Genomic DNA, 20323 nt, shown 5'->3' with positions numbered 1-20323 from the left:
GAAATGTCTATTGAATATCAGAGTAATTGCTTTGTTGGATGATGAATATAATAATAGCTTCTGTACAATTGAGATACAAACGGACTAGTCCTGTGTCCTTGACCATTAAACAATATAATGCAGGTATCATCTTCTGCCCAACGAAAACAAATTATATATATATATATATATATATATAATTTATATGTACTATTGTAATAAATATATGGCCCCTCGACATTGCTTTAAACCCATAATGTTGATTGGATATGAAATCACCTAATTCTTTTTCTATACCAGAAAAAATAAGGGGGGCAGAATATGTGAAAAAGGAATTTCCTGGTAAGGCAACTCTTCTTCAAAGTGAAAAACTAAATGGAAGAGCATAACAATAACATGTTACATTATGACAAGTATTTATACTGAAAACCACGTTTACTTGCAAAAAAAAAAAAGAAACACTGTTCATACTTGGGCACGATTTATGTTGAAGTGAAACTTAATCTGAAAAAACGTTAATGTCAACAGAGTATAGTAGGGAAAGGCACAAAGTTTGATGAGTGTCATTTACTAAAGTATTGGAATTTGATTCTTGCCAAAGCAACCCTATTTAAGTAATACTAACACACTTCATATTCCTACCCATAAAATTATCAAACAGTACAAAAAATATACATGCATTTTTATTTAGATTGTATAGAATGATTTCCTACTCCGTTAGATCAATGGGAGTTGGACGTTTTAAATTAATCTAGACCACTATTATAAATATCTGAACGATAAATTTATCAAGTACCACTAGTTGTCTATTTTGTGTTTTCTATTAGTAACAATGATATTGATTTGGCAGTTTATCTAAACTTATTTAACACTACCTAATTATAAGTTTTTAGCTGCAAAGTATTAAACAAACTGGCGTCAATCATTCATAGTAAGTTTGCATCTATGGATGGTGTTGAAATGAAGCGATTCATCTTCTTGTCAAAGTCCACCAAAAGTTAAAGGAATGGATGACAATGATGGTATCTTAGTGGGGGATAGTCACATCGCCTTCCCTCTTCAATTACATCATTCTTGCTCTTCCCACAATTTAAACCCCAAAAAGATAAAAAATAAAATATCAAATTGGATCTTCCTATCATCCAGAAACACCAAACTTTCTAGCGTTTCATGTCTTATCAATTGGCTACTTTGTCCCAACACTCCCTATGTACAACCTATTTCGTCCGAGATTAATTTGACATATTTATTTTGTCCTATTAATTATAAATTAAATATTTTATTTCAAAACTACAAGTTTATAAGAATTGTATCGACTCGATGAAAAAACTCTCGACATAGTCACCCCAATCCACACCCAAAAGGTCACTTAAACAATCTAATTTCTATATTACAAGTTTGATATTTGCAAAGTGAGGAAGTGGGTTCAGACACCCTCCGGACCCGGAATATAACCTAGTAGATTCCGTGGCCGGGCAGTGTCTTCATGTGTGTCTTTCATTGTTTTGTCCACACATTTTGGCCTTGCTCGGGCAGCCTTTCCTGACCGTGGGGGAGTCTTAGTGTTATTCGCCTGTATTTACCATTTTAGCCCTACGGTCCTTCTCTCTCCCCTGAAATGGACAAAACCAGGAAACTTGCAGTGGTTATAATTGATTGGTTGAATTGGTGTGTGTGTGTCTGTGACTACTCACAGTCACAGTCACAGTCCATCAAGACCACCCTCCTCTTTTTTCATTGGCTGCTTCGCTTCCAACCCTCTGCCTGTGGTCCTTAGCCTATCATCATCCTTCATTACCATACACTGGTCTTGATTTTGATTATAAAATAAGATAAATTCATTCTCACTCAATTTTTTTTCTTTTAATTATCCAAAATATAGAACATGTAAAAAAGTGAAATTACTATAAAAATAACTGAAAAATGACCGTATAATTCGAATCTTATGATAAATTCATAAAAAATATTTTTGGAATAAAATTATTTTACAAAAGAAAGAATAATTTACAATGAACTCTATTGAAATTTATCGTAATTTTTTTAATTACTTTCTTGTTATTTGAAAAATTAGAAGGTATTTGTTAAACAATCATCAATTCGAGGGGATATTTATAATTTATAAATAAGAACAAAATTATTATAATTATGAAAAATTTCAAGAAAATTCCTTATATTCCAAACCCCCCCCCCACCCCAACAAAAAAAAAGAAAGAAAAAAGGAAGTTATTTTTACACATAAATAGAAGCTGCGAAATAATCTGAAAAATTGGAAAATGGGGATGAAGATGATTAAAGTAGTAGTAAAAGATTCTTTGCCTCAGGCATGCATAAATAACAACGAAATTCAAATAATACTAAATTAATAAATAAAAAGAACCCACCCCCACCCGGCACACCCCACCTCTGTCATGTATGTATGTGAGAGTTCGGTATTAAATACAAATATTTTTTTTTTCAAGAATTCAGAGCCCATTAGGACTCCCCTCTCAGCTAAATACTGTTTGTTTTCAGTCTTCATTCATTGCAAGCGCCCACCTAATAGGCTTCATCAACTAATTAGATCAGTTTTCTCAACTGAATTTAATATTTTTGTGGGGATTTTTGGTCCGGGAATTTGAATTTGTAGCATCATTTCAGTGTGGTTAGGTTGAATTGCTGTTCTTGAAAGATTTGGGGGGGATCGCGCCTCGGAATTTCATAGATCTGGGTATGGATATTCCCCCTTCTTTCTCTTGTTGTTGTCTGAATTTTCATGCCCTTTTTCCTGGGATTAATTATTTGTTTTCGTGGTTTAAGAGTTTGGTCAACTCTTATTTCCTTTTCTTCTGTTTTTCTTCTAGTGGGACTGCCGGGGGTAAGCATTTGGGTTTGTTGGATGTTAAGTTTTCCTGACGGGTGCTGTTGAATTTTCCTATTTTCTGGAAGAGGGGGGGATGGGATGTTGTTTTTTGAGTTTTAGGGTGAGTTATTTTGTATTTGTTGTCTGGAAAGAATTGGCTGCTGAGCAACACTGAAAGATTCGACTTTTAACCGTTTTGTTGGTTTTCTCAGTTAAATGCTTTGTAATTTTCTGTTAACAGTTCCTTCTGCTATAGCTAGGTGTCAAATGCAGTTTGCTTTGAAATTTGGACTCTCCTTCATGCGGTCTTAATTCCAAAAGGGCTCATTTTTATAGCTTCGAATTTGATTATGTTAAAGTGCTATACAGTTAGACTTAATTGGATCATATGGGCGCTCGTGATTTTTCTGCCTTTTTTGATGACTTTAGTTTTGTTTTCATTCCACTTTCTGTGAATGATATGAAGATTACAAGATGATTACACCTGATTCCTTAATGGTGGAAACTGGATACTTTAAATATTTTTCTGTGTGTAGAATTAATTATCAGTTGTCTGTATCTTTCTGCTGTCTGTGCTTTGTGTATGGCTCATTTATTACTTTTTTAGATTATTGGCATAAATAACTTACAAACTGAATTGGGTACACGTGGATATAACTCATCCTGTTGGAATTAATAATATCACTATTATTCCTCTTAGGTCTGGTCCCCGGATTCCCTTTTTTTAAGTCCTGCAGTGATTTGAGAGGCAAAGTTTACTCAATGATAACCAATTCTCATCATTTATTCATTTGAAGAAAACTTGGTGTTCGTAGAGTCAATTTCCCAGACCCTATCCCACGCTCATGTGGAAGAAAAGGTTAATAAATGGTTTAGCATAATGCTACAAGTAATGATGAGCATAATGCTTAAATGCTATTCCTCAAGGGTTTTCTTCCATCAGAAAGGTCATCAATATTTATCCTATCATCACTGCACTTATTAGGTATTATTATAGGTTTGATGTTAATGATTTCTTTTTCTTATTGTAGATTAATGAAATATGTATCAGCCCAAGGGTGTTCCTAGTTCAAGCTTAGCTCAAAGCAGTCCAGGTGTTCGAAGTCAGCCATTAGACTGTGGTGCCACCACAATGGATCATACTGGTGGAGGTAACAATGTGAGCAACAATCCAAATTTGGCCTCTAAGCAGCGGCTTCGTTGGACACATGAGCTTCACGAACGATTTGTTGATGCTGTAGCGCAACTTGGTGGGCCAGATCGTGAGTTCCTCCGACTTCAGAGAACATAAGTTCACTGCAACCCCAAACCCCCCCCCCCCCCCCTAACACACACACACAGACAGAGAGAAAGAGAAAGAAATAAGTAGTCAAACACCTATAAGATGGAAAGATGAAGAAGACAGAAAGGCAAATATTGAGTTAGCTTTTGGTGATTATGTTTGGAGAATGTATTGCTTCTTCACTGTTTGTGCTATGGTCCATCTTAGTTTTTGAGCTTATGATAGGTTGATATAGCCAACTTTGCTGGGTTATCCAGGAAAGGGAAATATATAAGAATCCTCATTCTGATGTAGGAAAGATATAATGATTTATTTTCTGCAGTTCAGTTTCCAAATCTTGTCAAAGACTTTCAGCCAAATTAGTTTGAGGGATAGATTTCTAAGACTTCGATAGAGAAGTCCTGCAGCAGTCCTCATTCACTTAGAAAATTCTACTTATTTACCATCTTTCAGGAGCTACTCCTAAAGGTGTTCTCAGAGTTATGGGAGTTCAAGGGCTAACAATATACCATGTGAAGAGCCACTTACAGGTGTCTATGCTATAGAATTTCTTTCCCAATTCTCTATATGATTGTCCTGTTTGCAGCTTGCACTAACTTTTACTGTTGCAAACAGAAATACCGGCTCGCTAAGTATCTTCCAGATTCTTCTTCTGATGGTAAATTATCTTACTTATACTGTGCTTCATGTATGGTGTCTGCACCATAGACATTGTTACTATTTTGTTTTAAATTCTTTGAATTCTAATGAGTTTTTTTTGGACTAAGTGCTCCTTGGGTATTCATTTACCTATTTATTTTGACTATTGGATGTATAAGGGAAAAAGGCTGAAAAGAAAGAATCTGGAGATTTGCTTTCCAGCTTGGATGGTTCATCGTAAGTGAAAAATCCTCTTTCATGCTTATCATTCTTTCCTCCAAACCATCTATTCATGTTCATGATGGCTTATAAACTTTAAGACAGTCAATCTTGCCATCACTTGGGATATGCCCCTTTAACATTAGGTGTTTGTTATTTCTTTTGTTGATTAACTGATTATACTATTGTGTCAGTATTATCATATTATTATGAATTTAAATGATCAATTTGATACAAGAAAGTTCTTTTTCCTTGTAGCGGAATGCAAATTACAGAAGCCCTCAAGCTGCAGATGGAGGTTCAAAAGCGACTTCATGAGCAGTTAGAGGTATGTTCTTAATTTCTTTTGGCTAATTTATTTGGTAAATAGGGTTGAACTCTGGAGATTTTTCAGTAACTAACCTTTGTCATCCGTTCGATATGTTTTGCAAAATTGTATCAATTGGAGTATTCAATTTAAACTGAAAAACGAGTTGCATGTGGTAATTACAGCAGTGAACTGTTGGAAATCCTTTCTTGAGAGATGCAGAAATGGTGTTCTCTATGAATTTGATGATGAATGATGTTATTGTTCCATGTGAGAGGTCTGGGGGTACCTACTAAGTCTTTGCAAGTGCTTGCTTTGGTTGTGAAGTATGTTGTCTGATGAGACATCTAACGGATCTCACAGGTGCAAAGGCAGCTACAGTTGCGCATAGAAGCCCAAGGAAAGTACCTAAAAAAGATAATTGAAGAGCAGCAACGCCTGAGTGGAGTTCTTTCAGAAGCGCCTGGTTCAGGTGTATCTGCTCCAGGGACAGAGGATATCTGTCCAGAAGCTGATAACAAATCCGACCCCGCAACCCCTGCTCCAACATCTGAGTCACCTTTTCTGGACAAGCCTGCGAAAGAACGTGCCCCTGCCAAGAGTCTTTCTCTGGATGAATCCTTCTCCTCTCATCACGAGCCACTAACCCCTGATTCTGGTTGTCACGTGACTTCACCAGTTGAGAGCCCAAGTGAGAGGCCAGGGAAAAAAAGGCGTGGGAGCGCTGATGCAGCGTTCACTAAACCAGAGATGGTTCTCAGCCATTCAATATTGGAGTCAAGCTTGAGCCCTCCTTACCAACAGCCACATTCACTTTTCTTGACAAGGGAGCAGTTTGATCATTCAACGGGACTACCTATTGGCAATGAGAATCAGCCGTTGGAAAAAGTCTCAGCCAGTAACATGTAATTCGTAATGATGCATGTTACTTGCATATCTGAGCTGCTTCTTTGACTTTGTATGTGTAGTTTCTGATACATACCTGCATTCCATGAAAGAATGATATTGGTACTTAGATGTTAAGAGAATATTAGGTTTAGAAGGGTTAACTTCAGGATATGCTTGAAACTTTTCTTTGAAGTTGGGTGGAATGTTCAGATTAGTATCTCTGGTATTGTAGCTTTGCAGCCTCTTGTTGAGTTTCTTTTACGCGAAGCCCCGAGGTTTGAAGGGGATGTCACCTTTCTGCCTAAATTCTGCCTCCTTGGTAGGCGATCCCTTGTATGGTACTTATGAGCGCTGCTCTCAGTTATCTTCCACTGGTTTGATTAAGTCTTTTGCTTATACTCCGGATATCAAGTGGTGGGGAATTGAATCCATTAATTTCACACTGGGCAAACAGTCTAATCAACGAGAAACTCAATCAAGCGCAGGCACAACCGTTCGGGGCAACCCAGAAGTGTGATAATGCTAAGTCCGGCTTTCAGATCTCAAACGACAGATGCACTTGTGTAGTGGCAGAAGCATTTGTAGGGTTTATTTCTGTTGCATTTGCCTACATTGGAAGGCGACATTATTGACATCAAACTCAACTATAGGGGTTTCAGGCGGGGCCATTACCAGACCATGAAGAATAGTAATGTTGAGAAATCATAAACAAACAGGGCGACCATAACAACATAACAATATATCAGACTTGGCTTTCCTTCGTAATACAACGAGAAACAAAGGAAAAACGCAAAAACAGAGGATGGAGAGAAGACTACGAGAAAGAGAGAGCTGAGATTAGCAAAGCAACATTCTACTCTATAATACAAATGGGTGGGTGTGCGTTGGGTCATGAGGAGCAATGTCTCCTATGGTTAACTTTCTTGAGGATGCAATGACGAATGCGCTGGCCTAGAGCCTCCAGTTTCTCAAATTTCTCACGTTTCGACTTCTTTGGGCCTGATGGAGCTTTGTTCTTCTTCTTCTTCTTCTTGCTGTCTTCTGGTTGAGAGGTTAACGTACTCTTTTGAGAATTTCGAAGAGGCGTTGCAAGAATCTTTATAGCTGTCTGCAAATCAAATGTGGACAAATAAGATTGCTCATTAACAAGCAACAAAGAACAGGATGAACCCAGAGGCAAGTTAGAAAATAAATCAAGTTGGAGCAGAAAAGTGGACTAGGGTTGACAGCTGTTCCAGTTTCCTATATATCAATACAATATGCCTTCATTTCTCCACACAGTGATAACCATTAGAGAGAGAGAGAGAGACCTGATCGTAATTGTTGAGACTTGAAGAATCCATAGAAGGTGCATCATCACTGCCCAGAGATGAGCATCTTCCCCAACTCTCTCTGTTTGAGCTTGTGTAGGAGCAACAATCTTCATTGGGGCCACTTGGCTTGTCCTAATCAATCGAAATTGGATTTTCTTTAAATCCGAATGAAGTATCAAGGTTGAATGATGCTTCACTCAAAGCTGCTAAAGATGCAAGTACCTGCAGAACTGATGTGCCGTTGTCATGAAGTTCAGCATCTTCTATAACCAAGGCATCCTGCAATAACAAATAACAATGAAATACCTGCTTTTCATCTTGCAACAAGCATTTTCAGTTTACAAGAAAACTAATGTACTATTCATATAAATGTTTGAAAGCAATAAAATTGGACAAGATAGGAATGCTGTTGATTCATTTTTCAATTTAAAGGGTACAATTGTAAGCATCCACACACAGTTAGAAAACTTTTACTTAAAGAATAGAGGGATTAGTTAAATTACATTGCAAACAGGTGCAATGCCGGAGAGCAGTTCCCCAACAGACTTCATAGCTGAGATGCTACATGGCGCAGATGAAGAACTTGGTGCATCAGTACCAACATTCCGAAGCCCAGCGATTATCTCATATAAAACATTCTGGGAAAAAACATCATCAGTAGTGTACACTACATCCAAAACTTTAGTGCAGAATCTCCATGCACTCAATGAAAGAAGCAATTCCACGATGTACAGCAGAATTACCTCTTCCATACCAGCACCGACCTTCATATCTCCCAGGTCATAATATTTTTCGATCTTTGTTGAAAGTGAAGGTGGAAGTCGAGGAGGATGAAGAACGTTATAGAAGAAAATAGATACAGAATCATAATAAAATTGGGGCCGAGATGAGTTGTGATCACCCTCAAACTTGATGATATTTTTATCACCCTGCACAGAACCAAGAAATTCACTACCATAGCATATAAAAAAAGACATGAACAACGGGTCAATAGAAGGTCTCCACACCGCGTATGACTTAAAGATAGCATCAGAATGCCGAGGTTGAATAAATTTGTCGTCTTTTGCATGTCCAAATAAAGCAGGAATAAATGTCTTCGGAGCAACCTGCTGGTTTGCAAAACTAAAATGTATTAGTACCACAACCAGTTTAGAGCTCCCCATTCCTATAGTAAAAATAATTAAATGAGAACTGATTTATAGTGAGTAAAAGAAATTTCACCAAGTGAATAGGATCAAGTTTGAAGACCAAAATCAATAATTTCAAGAATCTCAAGCAAAGACCTGTATGCAATCAAGCCGCGTGATATCAAATTTGGCTTTCTTCTGGATCACTCGTCGCATGTATTGAAGAGCCATCTTAACCTGGAGGGCAAGTATCAGTAATTGATTAGAAGGAACACAAATTTCTATATCATTCACAACTATACGCCTTTTTCAGTGAAAGATGTATGTCTGTCCCTAGTTGAATAAGTAAGGGAACGTGCGATGAGAGTAGAAAGCTTTAAAATAAATTAATATGCTAACTGTTTGTAAGTCGAATTGTAAGACAATTTCTAAATCTTGTACAGTGAAAAACTGAAGCAAATAAAACAGCCGGCATATCAAGGAAGTACAAGTTATGGACATAACTTGTACACCACAGAATAGCAGAAAAGAGGCTGGTCACTAGCCTAACTTCCCCTAACCAAAATAATACAATTGACCCAGAATTTATTGAACTTCCTGTTTTGCTGGAATTTTCTTCCAAACTAGTTCAAGAAAACCAGAAAATGAAGTAAGGGAACCTTCCATTCTTTTCCCCTGAGCATATTTCGGGGATACAAACAGTTTCTAATAAGAAATGCCCCTAACTAGATCAGTACTGAATGTCAACATATTCTTGATAAGAGATAACTCGAATCATGTGGCAGCCAGAAAAAAAGGAAAGTATCATAACAATCACATCTATAAAATTTAGTCTAAAGATTTCTTTCGTAAGATGTGAAGATCATATGTACAAGCCTTAACACAAACATTTAGCATGCATAATAATGCCTATCCTCTGACAATATTATGGAGTAAGCAAAGATAGAATGGAGAAGTGAATATTATGAGACAGCCAACAAGCAATATCCTAACACAGACAAGAAAGAGAGATTTAAACAAAAGTTTGAGGTAGCAGATTTAAATACATACGACGACACCAAAGTTTGGAAGCTATACCTTTTAAACATCACAATTAAAACTATAGAGCTGAAGTCACAAAGCACTAGAAACAATGCAAAGTAAAACCAATGCATACATCTAAAAGCATAGTATTCATTTTTAGTAGGTCAACTTAAAATCACATGGCATAATATAAACTAGTGAAGCCAAAATAGAAAACTGAGCAAGGAAATGAAGCCCTGACATTCTACAAAGACACATCTGACCAAATCACACAGGACAAAATAGTATCAGATGGCCTTACTGTAAATTTGGGAAGGCGGATTTTGTATACATCTGCAAGTTCCAGCATGAGATTAAACAAATTAGAGAAGGCACTGTCCAACACCATTCCTGCTATAGAAGGATCTTCTGCTCCATAAAGAAGGCTGCAGAAGATTAGATGAAAGATAATAATAAGTAATTTTTAGTATCTAGTAATTAGTGTCAACAAAACATTTACTGGGAATTGAATATCTGAATACAATGAACAACTGTCCAACAGAGTACTCTACAAAAAGCAATTTCTGGAAAAACCTGTCAGGCGAGTCAGCATAAAAATGAGGCTATAATATAGAATTAATAAAGGTCTATATTCTTATCTCTACTTTGGATAACAAAAAAAGCTATTTATACCAAGCTTGAATGTCCATTTCAAGAATACTTGCATGAATGCGCACTCCTAATCTTAATGTCATATAGCAGAAAGAAAGTCCATGAATCCCGAACAAGCTTCATTACATAATCTCACAACCCCAAATACTCGCAGCGAAATTACGGTTCAAGGCTAGGAACAGCAACTGGACAGTTCAGAATTTCGCTCCTCACCCCTAGTCTATCAATCTGAATTGAACAGAACACTTTGATTAAACTTCACCATCAATAAAAGGCAATGTCCAGCTTTTATTTCATCCTGATTGGGTTTTTCATAAATCAAACAATTGTGTAAGTTCTATCACTTGGAAACACCAATGCTCAAATGAATACTAAATCAAGAAAAAAGCCCGAGAAGTAAGCAGTTCATTTTGTGCCCTTGACATTCCACTACCAAACTGGAATCAGAACAGTAGAAAACAAGCACATAGCGTGAAGAATTTCAGGCGATGGTATACAAATTGTGACCCTGAAAGACAGTGAAAATCACCAACCTAGTCACTGCACCCATTGACCTCCCCCAAAGACCAATACGAGATACTTTCGCATTGCTCCTTAAATATGATAGCACGGCCTTTAAGTCATTTTTCTGAAATTCAGATAGAATGTTGACATCAATCATGGAACTTAATACTTAATTAAAGCACAATCAAAGGAAAAAAGAGCGAGGATGAATACCTCATGCCAACCAAGACTGACATAATCTCCATCAGACAAGCCAGAACCTGAAAAATCAAGAGTAAATACCGTGATATTTGAAGGCAGAAGAACTACAGCTGCCTCATTCGCATCTGCTCGACATCCACTGCATGACACAAGAACAAAACAATAAGTTTCCACTACCTCATCCAAGTAGCAATATCTAATACAACTATATACTTTTTCGGACTCTGCAAGAGAATACTCATCTCACAGGAATTTTATCATGCACTAGAAGAATATAAAATAAAAAAAAAAAAGAGTGTTATCTTCAAACATATAAAAAATTCATATCATCCATATATGCAAAACCAACCCGTATATGATATATATAGACCTCCATATTTTTTGTAAATGTCAAATTACAAACAAAGGTAAGAAGCTCCAAAAGTATGTTTCGTTATATTACATTCATTCTCTTTACAATACTAATATAGCATAGACCCTGTTGTATCGCTAGCGGAGGAAGGTTCATTGAGTTTATAAATTATTTTAAGATTTTTGACATTTTTATCATGGATTGCATATCGGTTTATATGAATTTTGTTGATTCCATTTGGGTTTCTAAAGGTAGCAAAATGCTGAGGGTAAAGATGTAATATTTTAACAATGGGAGGTTATTTGTAATTAGACTAGACCTCAAACGAGTTAGTTGTAATTAAATATTTATCTTATTCTTGTGATCTGCAAACCCAACAAAGTTATTGTGGATGAAACTCAGCACATGAATGAGGAAACGAATTTGCATTATGGTACATTTTATGGAGCTGGATCTACAGTTTAACACCATATAGTTCTTAAATACGCATACCTGTTTCCATGACAATATATAACACAAGGAAGGGGAGAATCATCTGGGAATTCTGAAGGAACATAATGGCTACACCTCAGCGTATGGCCTCTTTCGTTTCTAAGCTGCAAAAGTAGCACACTGTACTTTCAAACACCTAATATGGTAAGGTTCTGAACTGCACAGAAAGTGAGAAACAAACGTCCAGTAAACAATGTAAAAGAGAAATTATGGTAACTGATGCCCATACTTGCCTCTACATCTTCTCTTTTGTACTTTCTTCCTGAAAGAGTAAAATCCTTTTCCCACAGATAATGATCTGGGTTGTAGTCAGCCCTGTTGCCACAGCAGGCAGAAAAAGTAAAGTAAAATAATACTGCTAGCAAATTGCTTGGAGTAGATGAATGTTACTTAGCACAGTATTAAAGTTAATGAAGATTTGCAGAACAATAAAGCTACTTTCAGCAAACAGCTAGTCACAGAGTTTGAATAATGAAATTATCCCAAGTAGAAAAGACCACAATTGAAAAAAAGGGTCAATTTTTATGTTCTGAGTGTTCATTCATCAAGAAATCAATTTTCAGGAAAAATATTATATTTAGGTATTTGTATCCAGTTGAAGTAAGGAATAAAGAAAATAACGACTCACTACAAACCTAAGGTTTTATACATAGCAGGAAAGCAGAATACGCATACAAGTAGCTGAAACTAAGGTGCTGAACTTACTAGCAAATGTACATGAATGAAAAATATGGTGTTATCACGTCAGAGCCTATTAAATCTCAGTCCACAAAAGCAAACACACAGTCCATGTCAAACCAAGTTCATGGGCACCAAGCAAAAGTATGAAAACAAAACTGCGGCGTCACTGCTATATACTCTGACATGGCATCTAATGAAAACAAAAGATAGAGGAGCCAAAGAAAAGACAGACAATAAATGCTACAAGACACTTCTTGTCATCTAAAATTCAGTTCTAGGTGACCCTTTCTAAAATCACTTGGCGAAGATTTCCAAACTACTATTAAAACAGAAAAGAAGGCTATGCATGTATGTCCAGCAAAGAATCTGTCATTTATTAAAAGAAGATGCCACTGAATAAATTTGAAGTTGGGAATTCAAAGGTTAAAATTTTTGGTTCCAATAGACCAACATAAGCAAGTTCAAGAACTGGTTAAACAAACTAAATATAAATTCAATACGAATTCATCAATGTAGCAATTAACTATACCCAAGGTCACCAAAAGTTTGACTAGGGAGGCATCTCAAGCATCCCATTCAGATTCAACCTTTGACGTTAAAAGGCTTGAATCGAAGGCCCCGAAGCATACATGTTCAGCAAGACTAGAAAACCAGAAAACAATCCATTGACATTCACTTATTTATCCTCCTCTTTCTTCTTTTTCCGCTTTACCTAAAAGGGTTTGTTTACATGTGATTGCCTTTTTCCATATTTCCTCCTCTGGCCATTCATGAGGTAATAAATAGAGGAACAAATATACCATAAACAGTGGTCTACTAGATGTGACCAAAAAATTTAACCGTTTTAGTAGGAGAAACATTTACTTATTATTCAAGTTCAGCTACATATTGCTTGACTGCCGCAAATGCTAAAGAATTGCCCCTGCAAGTCATAGGAATAGGGTGGGGGGTGTTGGATCTGCTAAGCTATTATCAAGATAATAATTTGACACGTCTTCTGTCTAAACTTCCAGTAATTTGCACATAATTCCAGAATGTTTCAGAGAGCAAAAAAAATGCATGCATTTCTGGTGCAGGTAGTAGTGTGACCTGGTTGCTGAGCTATTATCAAGATACTAATCTGACGCTTATCTGCCTAATTTGTTAATGACTTGCACATGTAGAAAGTGCTGTTTAGAGGGAACAAAATTTTCATACATTTTACCAAAACCATTATACAAATATTGAAGAATGAAGTGACAAGAAAAAACCAAAGAGAAAATGGTGAACAAGAAGCAGGCCAAATATACCTGGGTGGCCTAATGACAAAATTGATAAATAGATCAATCATCCTAAGCAGCAGAAAATCTCAAGCAGCCACTTCCAGTTGATGGGATTCATTTCCACCCATTTGCAGAAACCAGATACGGAAAGAAGAAAATTCCAAAGGGGTCGATAGAACCGAGTTTAAGCCATAAAGGGAACGTAAATTAGCAATCTCCCCCTTGTCATCATGTCCTTCTACGACAATCTGAATGTATCATCGCTGTCTAAATTCAGAGGCAACAGCAGCAACACCACCAAAAACAGCAAGTTTTAAAATGCAAAACCTAAATCTTAAGCTAATGCATGAATTCAACAGCGGATTAAAGGTAGTTCAAATGCCTAAGAACTCCAACTTCACTAATCTCTTATCCTTCAATAACTTTCCGCCCCTGTTCTATCCGAATCAAATACGGAAAGGAGTACAATTCCCCAGAATCTGGTAGTAATGCCAAGCAATAAATTAAGTATGACGCCCAAAAAGTTTAAATTCAGCTTACTCTACGCAGATCTTGGAAGTTAAACTCTCAGAAAAATCCTACAAGTTCTTGAATCAAAAAACAAGAAACATCAAAAGAAAGAAAGGGGGGGAAAACCCGGAAAAGTGAAGAAGAAAACCAAGGGCTCGATCTAAAGAGCCCAAGGCCACACAAAATAAAGAGAAAAGAAAAAGAAAAATGCACCCCCCTTAAAAGAAAAAGGAACCCATGGAAAGACTCTTTTTTATTTTTCCCACACTAAAAGTTTGAGTTGATTTGTTAGCAGGACAGAGAAAAAGCGAAAAAGCTTGACCAAGTTTTTTGTGATTAGGAAAGAAGATTCAAACTAGAAAGAGAGATATTTCAGGGGGATTTGCGGTCAATGAAGGATACCCGCAGGCATAAAGGAGAATTGCAAATATCACATACGGGTTGCGGAGAAGCAAGCTGGGATATTCCCCTAAGCTGCTACGGTGGCGGTGGTGGTGGTGGTGGTGGTGAGTGGAGGTGTGGGCTGCTAAAGAACTTCTCTTATGATTTGTGTGTTGTTTGGTGCTCCGAAAAAGCAACTCCGTTACAGCTACGGACCACAATTTCCCATAAAGACAAACTAACCTGTGTTTGATTATCTTAACACTTATTTTTGTTGTTATGGTTACAACAGTTACACATAACCTCTAATCTTGAATTCTGCCTTTTCTTCTTCCTTTTCGTATTTTTCCCATTTCGACAGGCCTTTTTTTTTTCCACTTTCCTTTTTCACATGACTAAAACAATTCTATTTTTCTGGATTGTTGATTTTAGCAATTCTTTTGAGTATTACCGCGGGGGGGGGGGGGTATCTGTTTCGAGAAGATATCTCCCAACAAAATCTGTTTGTATCATCTGGGTTTTTGATGGCTCATTTATGATGCTAATTTATTGTTGTTTAGTATTTAATTAACTAACTAATGAATGATATACAATTTGACATTTATTTTAGTTATATAAATAGAAACAGAATGAAATTTATTGAATAGAAGTTTAGGTAGGAAAGGAACAAACATACTTGTCTTAAATTTTAAGAATTGATTTAGTAATGGAAACCAACATGTAATTGCATAATCCCATTTTTCAATTCTGGGTATGTCGTGTTCTTGAGACTAAGCGGAAAAAGAATTCTCGAGATCTACGAAGAATGAATTGACATTGTTAGTCCAAACTCCAAACAGATCTCAATAGTCATTCCAGGGACAAAATGAAAAGTGAGGGTATCGTACGGGGTCAATTTGTCAAATTTAAAAGAAGAAGGGCTGAATTGTCAATAAACTTGAAGTTAACTGGACGTAAATCCTAAATTTATAGCGTCGAATGTGGTCAAACTAGAATTTTACCGAGTTGTCGTTCCTCCTGTTTTCCGTATTAAGAAAACTGAAGGACGCCTAATCTTTGATTAATTAATATTTTCCCCAGTCTGCCAAACAAGACTTTAACACAAGCAATCCACGCCTGCTACAGCTTTCTGATTCTGCCTCTGAACAAATTGCAACTCAACAAACTTTACCACATCAACCAATAGAGCCCTCTTAAACAACTCAATTCCATTAACCAAACCCTAATTGTCTCAAATAATGTGTGCACAAATAGCACAAGGAATAACAATCTCCACATACACATGCAGTCACTAATTCTTATTCCATAAGATAAGAATTTTATAATAACCCCAATCATTCGATGTTAAGCATGTAAAACAAAACAAGGCAGGCAGCATGTGAAGCTACTTTCCTGCTTGTTTATCTCCATCCTATGTTTTGCCTCTCAACCTTAATAAATTATTAAGAGTTGTGAATTAAATATGAAGCGGATAGCTCATATCTTATAGGTAATATTGTGGGTATGTCTCAGTCTCGACTCCAACAGGTAAGCTTCGGAGTAAAGCACACTTCCCTTCACGTAAAGCAAACATTGGATTAGGTAGTCAATTTATGGCTGTCCTGTTGTCCTTGAATAAATGACAGCACCATTGCGGTCATAGCGCAACTTGTTGCGGCCCTATGGTTCAGTGAGGGGGATAGATGAGCAAAGGACCAAAGGTGGAGAGCTGGAAGTCTGCTTATAATGTAGCTATAACCTTCTCTTTTCTAATTTCTTTTCTTACAGGGTCAATGTAGAATACTCTTAGTATTTAAGAGAGAGAAAGAGGACCAATAAAACCTGATTGACATATAAAACGAGAAAAAAAAAAAAAAAAAGAGGAAAAAATACTCCATCCCAAAGGGAGGTCAGATTTCCATCGCAGATATATAAAACACCTTTCCTGAAAATGTAACTCGATCTGAGAAATGAATTTCTGCAAGCCAACGGCACAGGCACTTGCAATCACGGTATTGACTTCGTGGTCGTGCCCAACTCTTTGTGAAAATAGAAAAAGGGCTAATTTTGGTAGAAAAGACTGGGAGCTACCTAGATGACAACGATAGAGAAGAGAATGTTTACCAGATCTCGTGTGTGGGAAGAAATTCAAACAAAAAAGCAAAAAAAATAAAAAAATGTTTACCAAAGCTCCCTGTGGCTTACCTCGTGTCTGTCTGCATGCATAAAAAGGTGGCTGACAAGCAAGATGCAGTGGATCAAAAACTAGGATAATTTTTACCCTTCAAGTGTACCAAGGCCCAGAGATGCAGTATCTGGCTTTACAACGCCATGCAGTTTCCAACCACCAAATCCTTCCAAATAAAACGCCTGAAGTTGAACAGATCATGTTAGATGGAGCTATAAGAAGACAACTGACTTTGCCCTGGATACTCCCAAATAGAAATTATATGTTGCCAACTTCTACTCTTAGAAGTGGCTAGAGAATTTCATGTTAGATACAAGATCAGGAGAACTTGACAGAGGATCAATAACTTCCAACAAATTTTAGGTATCTGGTTTGGGAATAAAAATTTCATTTCAGGAAATGGAGTCTTATTGTATGGCATTCCAAATAGAAAACTGAAGCAATACAATTAGATATTGGTGCATCACATTATATGTGCACAAAGAATATCAAAGGACCAGAATGGAAGGCCTCATATAAAACTACAAAAGGTCTAAAGACTTCTAGAAAATCCAGGGAAAAAAAGGCAGGGTAAAGGTCTCTCTTTCTTAACTAATGCTGAAACTGCAACTGCAGCTCAGAAGACCTGAAGTGAGAACCCAAAGCTTAAATCGCAAGTCAGCATGCTATATGAGCTTGTTTACTGATATAGTTAGCCCATTTCGTTTTCTCTATCCTCCTTCCACAATCCACTGAAACACAAGAAAACTCTTCAATTATTACTTAAAAGTGGTCAGGAATCTAATTATCCATGTTAAAGAGGGTTGTCTTGACTCAGATATCTAAAGGTTCCTTGCAACAGTATGCATCCCTGTTAAACAGAAAAATAGAGAACACCAGGCAGAAATAAACTGAAAGGGCACGCACTCCATCTTGCCACTAACCAGGCCAGAGCAACACCTCTAAAACTATTTCTTTCTTCACTTCTTTTTTTTTTTGATACATGCTTCTTTCTTCACAGTAGATATTTGATCATACCAACTTTATTTTGACATTGCCACATATTATCCTGTTCCGAACTCCATGGATTTTGGAACTTAGCATTGCTCACTAGCTCCATAAAATAAATACAAAGGATCTTAGATCAATCTGCAGCTTATTGATACCTTTTGAAACCCCCTCATAAGCACTCTCCTCAAGCATACATGCACCAGTAAAAACACACACATAGGCACACTATCAGAACTCACATTATTGCCAGGATCTCATCCCTTGAGCAATTATAGATAGGCTGTCAAAGACGCTCTACAATTAATTAATCCGTGGATGTCACTGAATAAAAGCTTCAAAATAGAATGTACCTCAGCTTCCAAGAAGCTTCATACTTCGTCCTGCATAATTTTCAATATTTCCCGGGTTCCTGGACATCATATAGCACTGCATGAAAAGTAAATAAAATATTGAAATCATTTGTTTATTTTATTGAAAGCCACTTGTCACTTCTATGAGAGTTTAACAGCACAATTTAGTCTGGATTTAGTCAGAGGGCGACGGTCATCAATTAAGGAAAGCTGATAAAATCATGCACAAAATATCTTGCTAAAGACTAGTTGAAGCCCATGACAGACAGTAGGCCCAGCTCCGGCAATTCCTAAGACAATGCGTAGAAACATCAAATTAAAAACAACTTCGGCCACACATAATATTACTCACAATTTTCTCTCTCTTTTTCTCTTGTTTTGGTTCACTGCGCTCTATCCGCAATCGTCCTCGTAAATCCTAATCGAAAAAATTAAACAGACACGTCCATATTTCGACACAAGAAGTAACCAAAACACCAGTACCCAGGACGGGAGGATCTTCCCATGAACTCTCCGCGTGGCGAAGCAATATGAGAGGGCTGGGCGAAGGAACCCAGCGGGGATTCGGCGAAGTTTCCCCCTTAGCCGTCTCGAAGAAGTCCTGATAGATACCAAGGTTTTGCATCTACATGATCGTCGAGAATGGCAAGCACAACGCGCCGGCATGAAACTTATGTTAGTGAGCGAGAGTGCAGCCCGCAGCAGAAATCATGTCGGTTCTCCTTTTTTCCCCTTTTGCCCCGAAAAATATATTTGGGCATACAAACATATATTTAGACTATGGCGGGTGTCACTGTCACCCAAGCGAGACTGCATATTTATTATTTTTTTAAATAAAAATTAATTTCTATTCTTTAAAATATATTCTAATTTAATAATTTTTTTTAAAAAAAGGTATATTAAAGTTACGTGAAAATTGAGAAGAGTGAATTAAAAATAGGGATTAGCAAAATACGGAGAAAATTAAAAATCTAAATTTTGAATATTATAGTTTCAAGTTAAATCTATTTAAAAATGGTAAAAAATACTTAGATAAATTGGGGATCTAACAGAGTATCCTGCAAAAAACATGGAGGAAGGTCGTAAGAGGAAATAATATGAATGTCGTAAGAATACTTAGGATAGCAAAAATTATACTTTGACTCGTGGAAAGCTAGTATATATAAACATTATCAAGCAGTACGACTTTACGTAAATTAAGATGATGGGATGGACATCATGAGTCCATATACACCCAATTTCAGGTCAGCTGAGACCAAATTGGTACGACTCAATTAAGAAAAGCACAAATCTTCACACTCTTTATGTTATTAGAAGTCGGGGAAATTTGCGTAAGTTTCTAATACCATTATGTAACCCTTAGATCAAATACCGATTTGGGCATGGAGGATTAGTAATTACAATTTTTTCTAAATAGTACAATTTTATGCAAATCACATATTAAAAATGATCAAATAGTCATTATTGTCCATATATATTAGGATTTAAGTCAAGTGAGGGCAAACTAAAAAAAAAAATAGCCGTTATAAAAAAAAAATATATCGAAGACGCCGCTGCTGCTTTTTCTTTATATATATATATATATATTTATTTTTTAATTAATTTAATTAAAATAATATTTTATTATTAATAAAAAATATAATATTTTAAGTAAATAATATTATATAAAATAATATTTTATTATTAGTAAATATATATATTAAATGTGAGACAAGGGCAAAAATGTAAAAAAATGTACTTTCACAAAAAAATCACAGTCAAAGTACATGTGGCTCAATTTTTGTACGAAAGAGAATTTTCTGAACTTTATTTTATATTATAGGGGTATCTGATATTTTAATTTTTATAAAATATTTTTTTGAACATTTATATTATCACAGAAATGTCTGAATTTTTTCCAAATTATTATTATTTGGACACTTGGTAGCAATCACAGTCATACATCATCGATCATTATGTAACATTTCAGTGAATAATAATAGCTATGTTTTCCTTTCTTCCCCAACTCGCACTCGTTTCCAACAAAATACATCTCAATCTCAATCAATCGCGTCACTCCACGTCCGATGCAATATTACTCGTCGCGATCCTCTTCAGTCTTATCTCTTGGGGGTGGGCCAAATCACTTTCATTCCCAAAGCGAAACAAAAAGCAGGGCCATTGCAT

General features: G+C 36.4%; 2 protein-coding genes across 5 annotated transcripts; one reads left to right on the top strand and one right to left on the bottom strand.

Moving 5' to 3' along the window:
- Positions 1 to 2359: 2359 nt before the first annotated feature.
- Positions 2360 to 6549, top strand: LOC148784889 (myb family transcription factor PHL7-like). Of its 2 annotated transcripts, XM_088876127.1 has the most exons (8): positions 2360 to 2686; positions 3519 to 3765; positions 3850 to 4080; positions 4554 to 4630; positions 4716 to 4758; positions 4919 to 4976; positions 5217 to 5286; positions 5629 to 6549. In XM_088876127.1, exons 3-8 carry the CDS (start codon positions 3861 to 3863, stop codon positions 6172 to 6174), a joined length of 1014 nt encoding a protein of 337 aa, XP_088732253.1. In that variant the 5' UTR covers positions 2360 to 2686; positions 3519 to 3765; positions 3850 to 3860; the 3' UTR covers positions 6175 to 6549. The 2 variants fall into 2 exon arrangements, with proteins under 2 accessions (XP_088732253.1, XP_088732252.1); XM_088876126.1 differs by lacking the exon at positions 3519 to 3765 and having other exon boundaries at positions 2364 to 2686.
- A 323-nt stretch (positions 6550 to 6872) lies between these two features.
- On the bottom strand, positions 6873 to 18907 carry LOC105175196 (alpha/beta-Hydrolases superfamily protein). 3 transcript variants are annotated; one of them, XM_088876125.1, is made up of 15 exons: positions 18510 to 18907; positions 18158 to 18233; positions 16835 to 16999; positions 12050 to 12131; positions 11817 to 11920; positions 10985 to 11111; positions 10801 to 10895; positions 9918 to 10041; positions 8750 to 8830; positions 8474 to 8575; positions 8210 to 8395; positions 7970 to 8104; positions 7689 to 7745; positions 7464 to 7598; positions 6873 to 7261 (listed from the first exon to the last, which is right to left on the bottom strand). In XM_088876125.1, exons 3-15 carry the CDS (start codon positions 16849 to 16851, stop codon positions 7043 to 7045), a joined length of 1464 nt encoding a protein of 487 aa, XP_088732251.1. In that variant the 5' UTR covers positions 16852 to 16999; positions 18158 to 18233; positions 18510 to 18907; the 3' UTR covers positions 6873 to 7042. The 3 variants fall into 3 exon arrangements, with proteins under 3 accessions (XP_088732251.1, XP_088732250.1, XP_011095854.2); XM_088876124.1 differs by lacking the exons at positions 16835 to 16999; positions 18158 to 18233; positions 18510 to 18907 and adding an exon at positions 13787 to 15015; XM_011097552.3 differs by lacking the exons at positions 16835 to 16999; positions 18158 to 18233; positions 18510 to 18907 and adding an exon at positions 13787 to 15011 and having other exon boundaries at positions 8474 to 8572.
- Between the last annotated feature and the right edge of the window lie 1416 nt (positions 18908 to 20323).

This window comes from Sesamum indicum, linkage group LG12 (genome assembly GCF_026168435.1).
Source record: "Sesamum indicum cultivar Baizhima isolate 11 linkage group LG12, ASM2616843v1, whole genome shotgun sequence".
NCBI lineage: Eukaryota > Viridiplantae > Streptophyta > Magnoliopsida > Lamiales > Pedaliaceae > Sesamum > Sesamum indicum.
The sequence above is the reverse complement of the archived record's forward strand: the minus strand, read 5'-3'. Positions and strand labels throughout refer to the sequence as shown.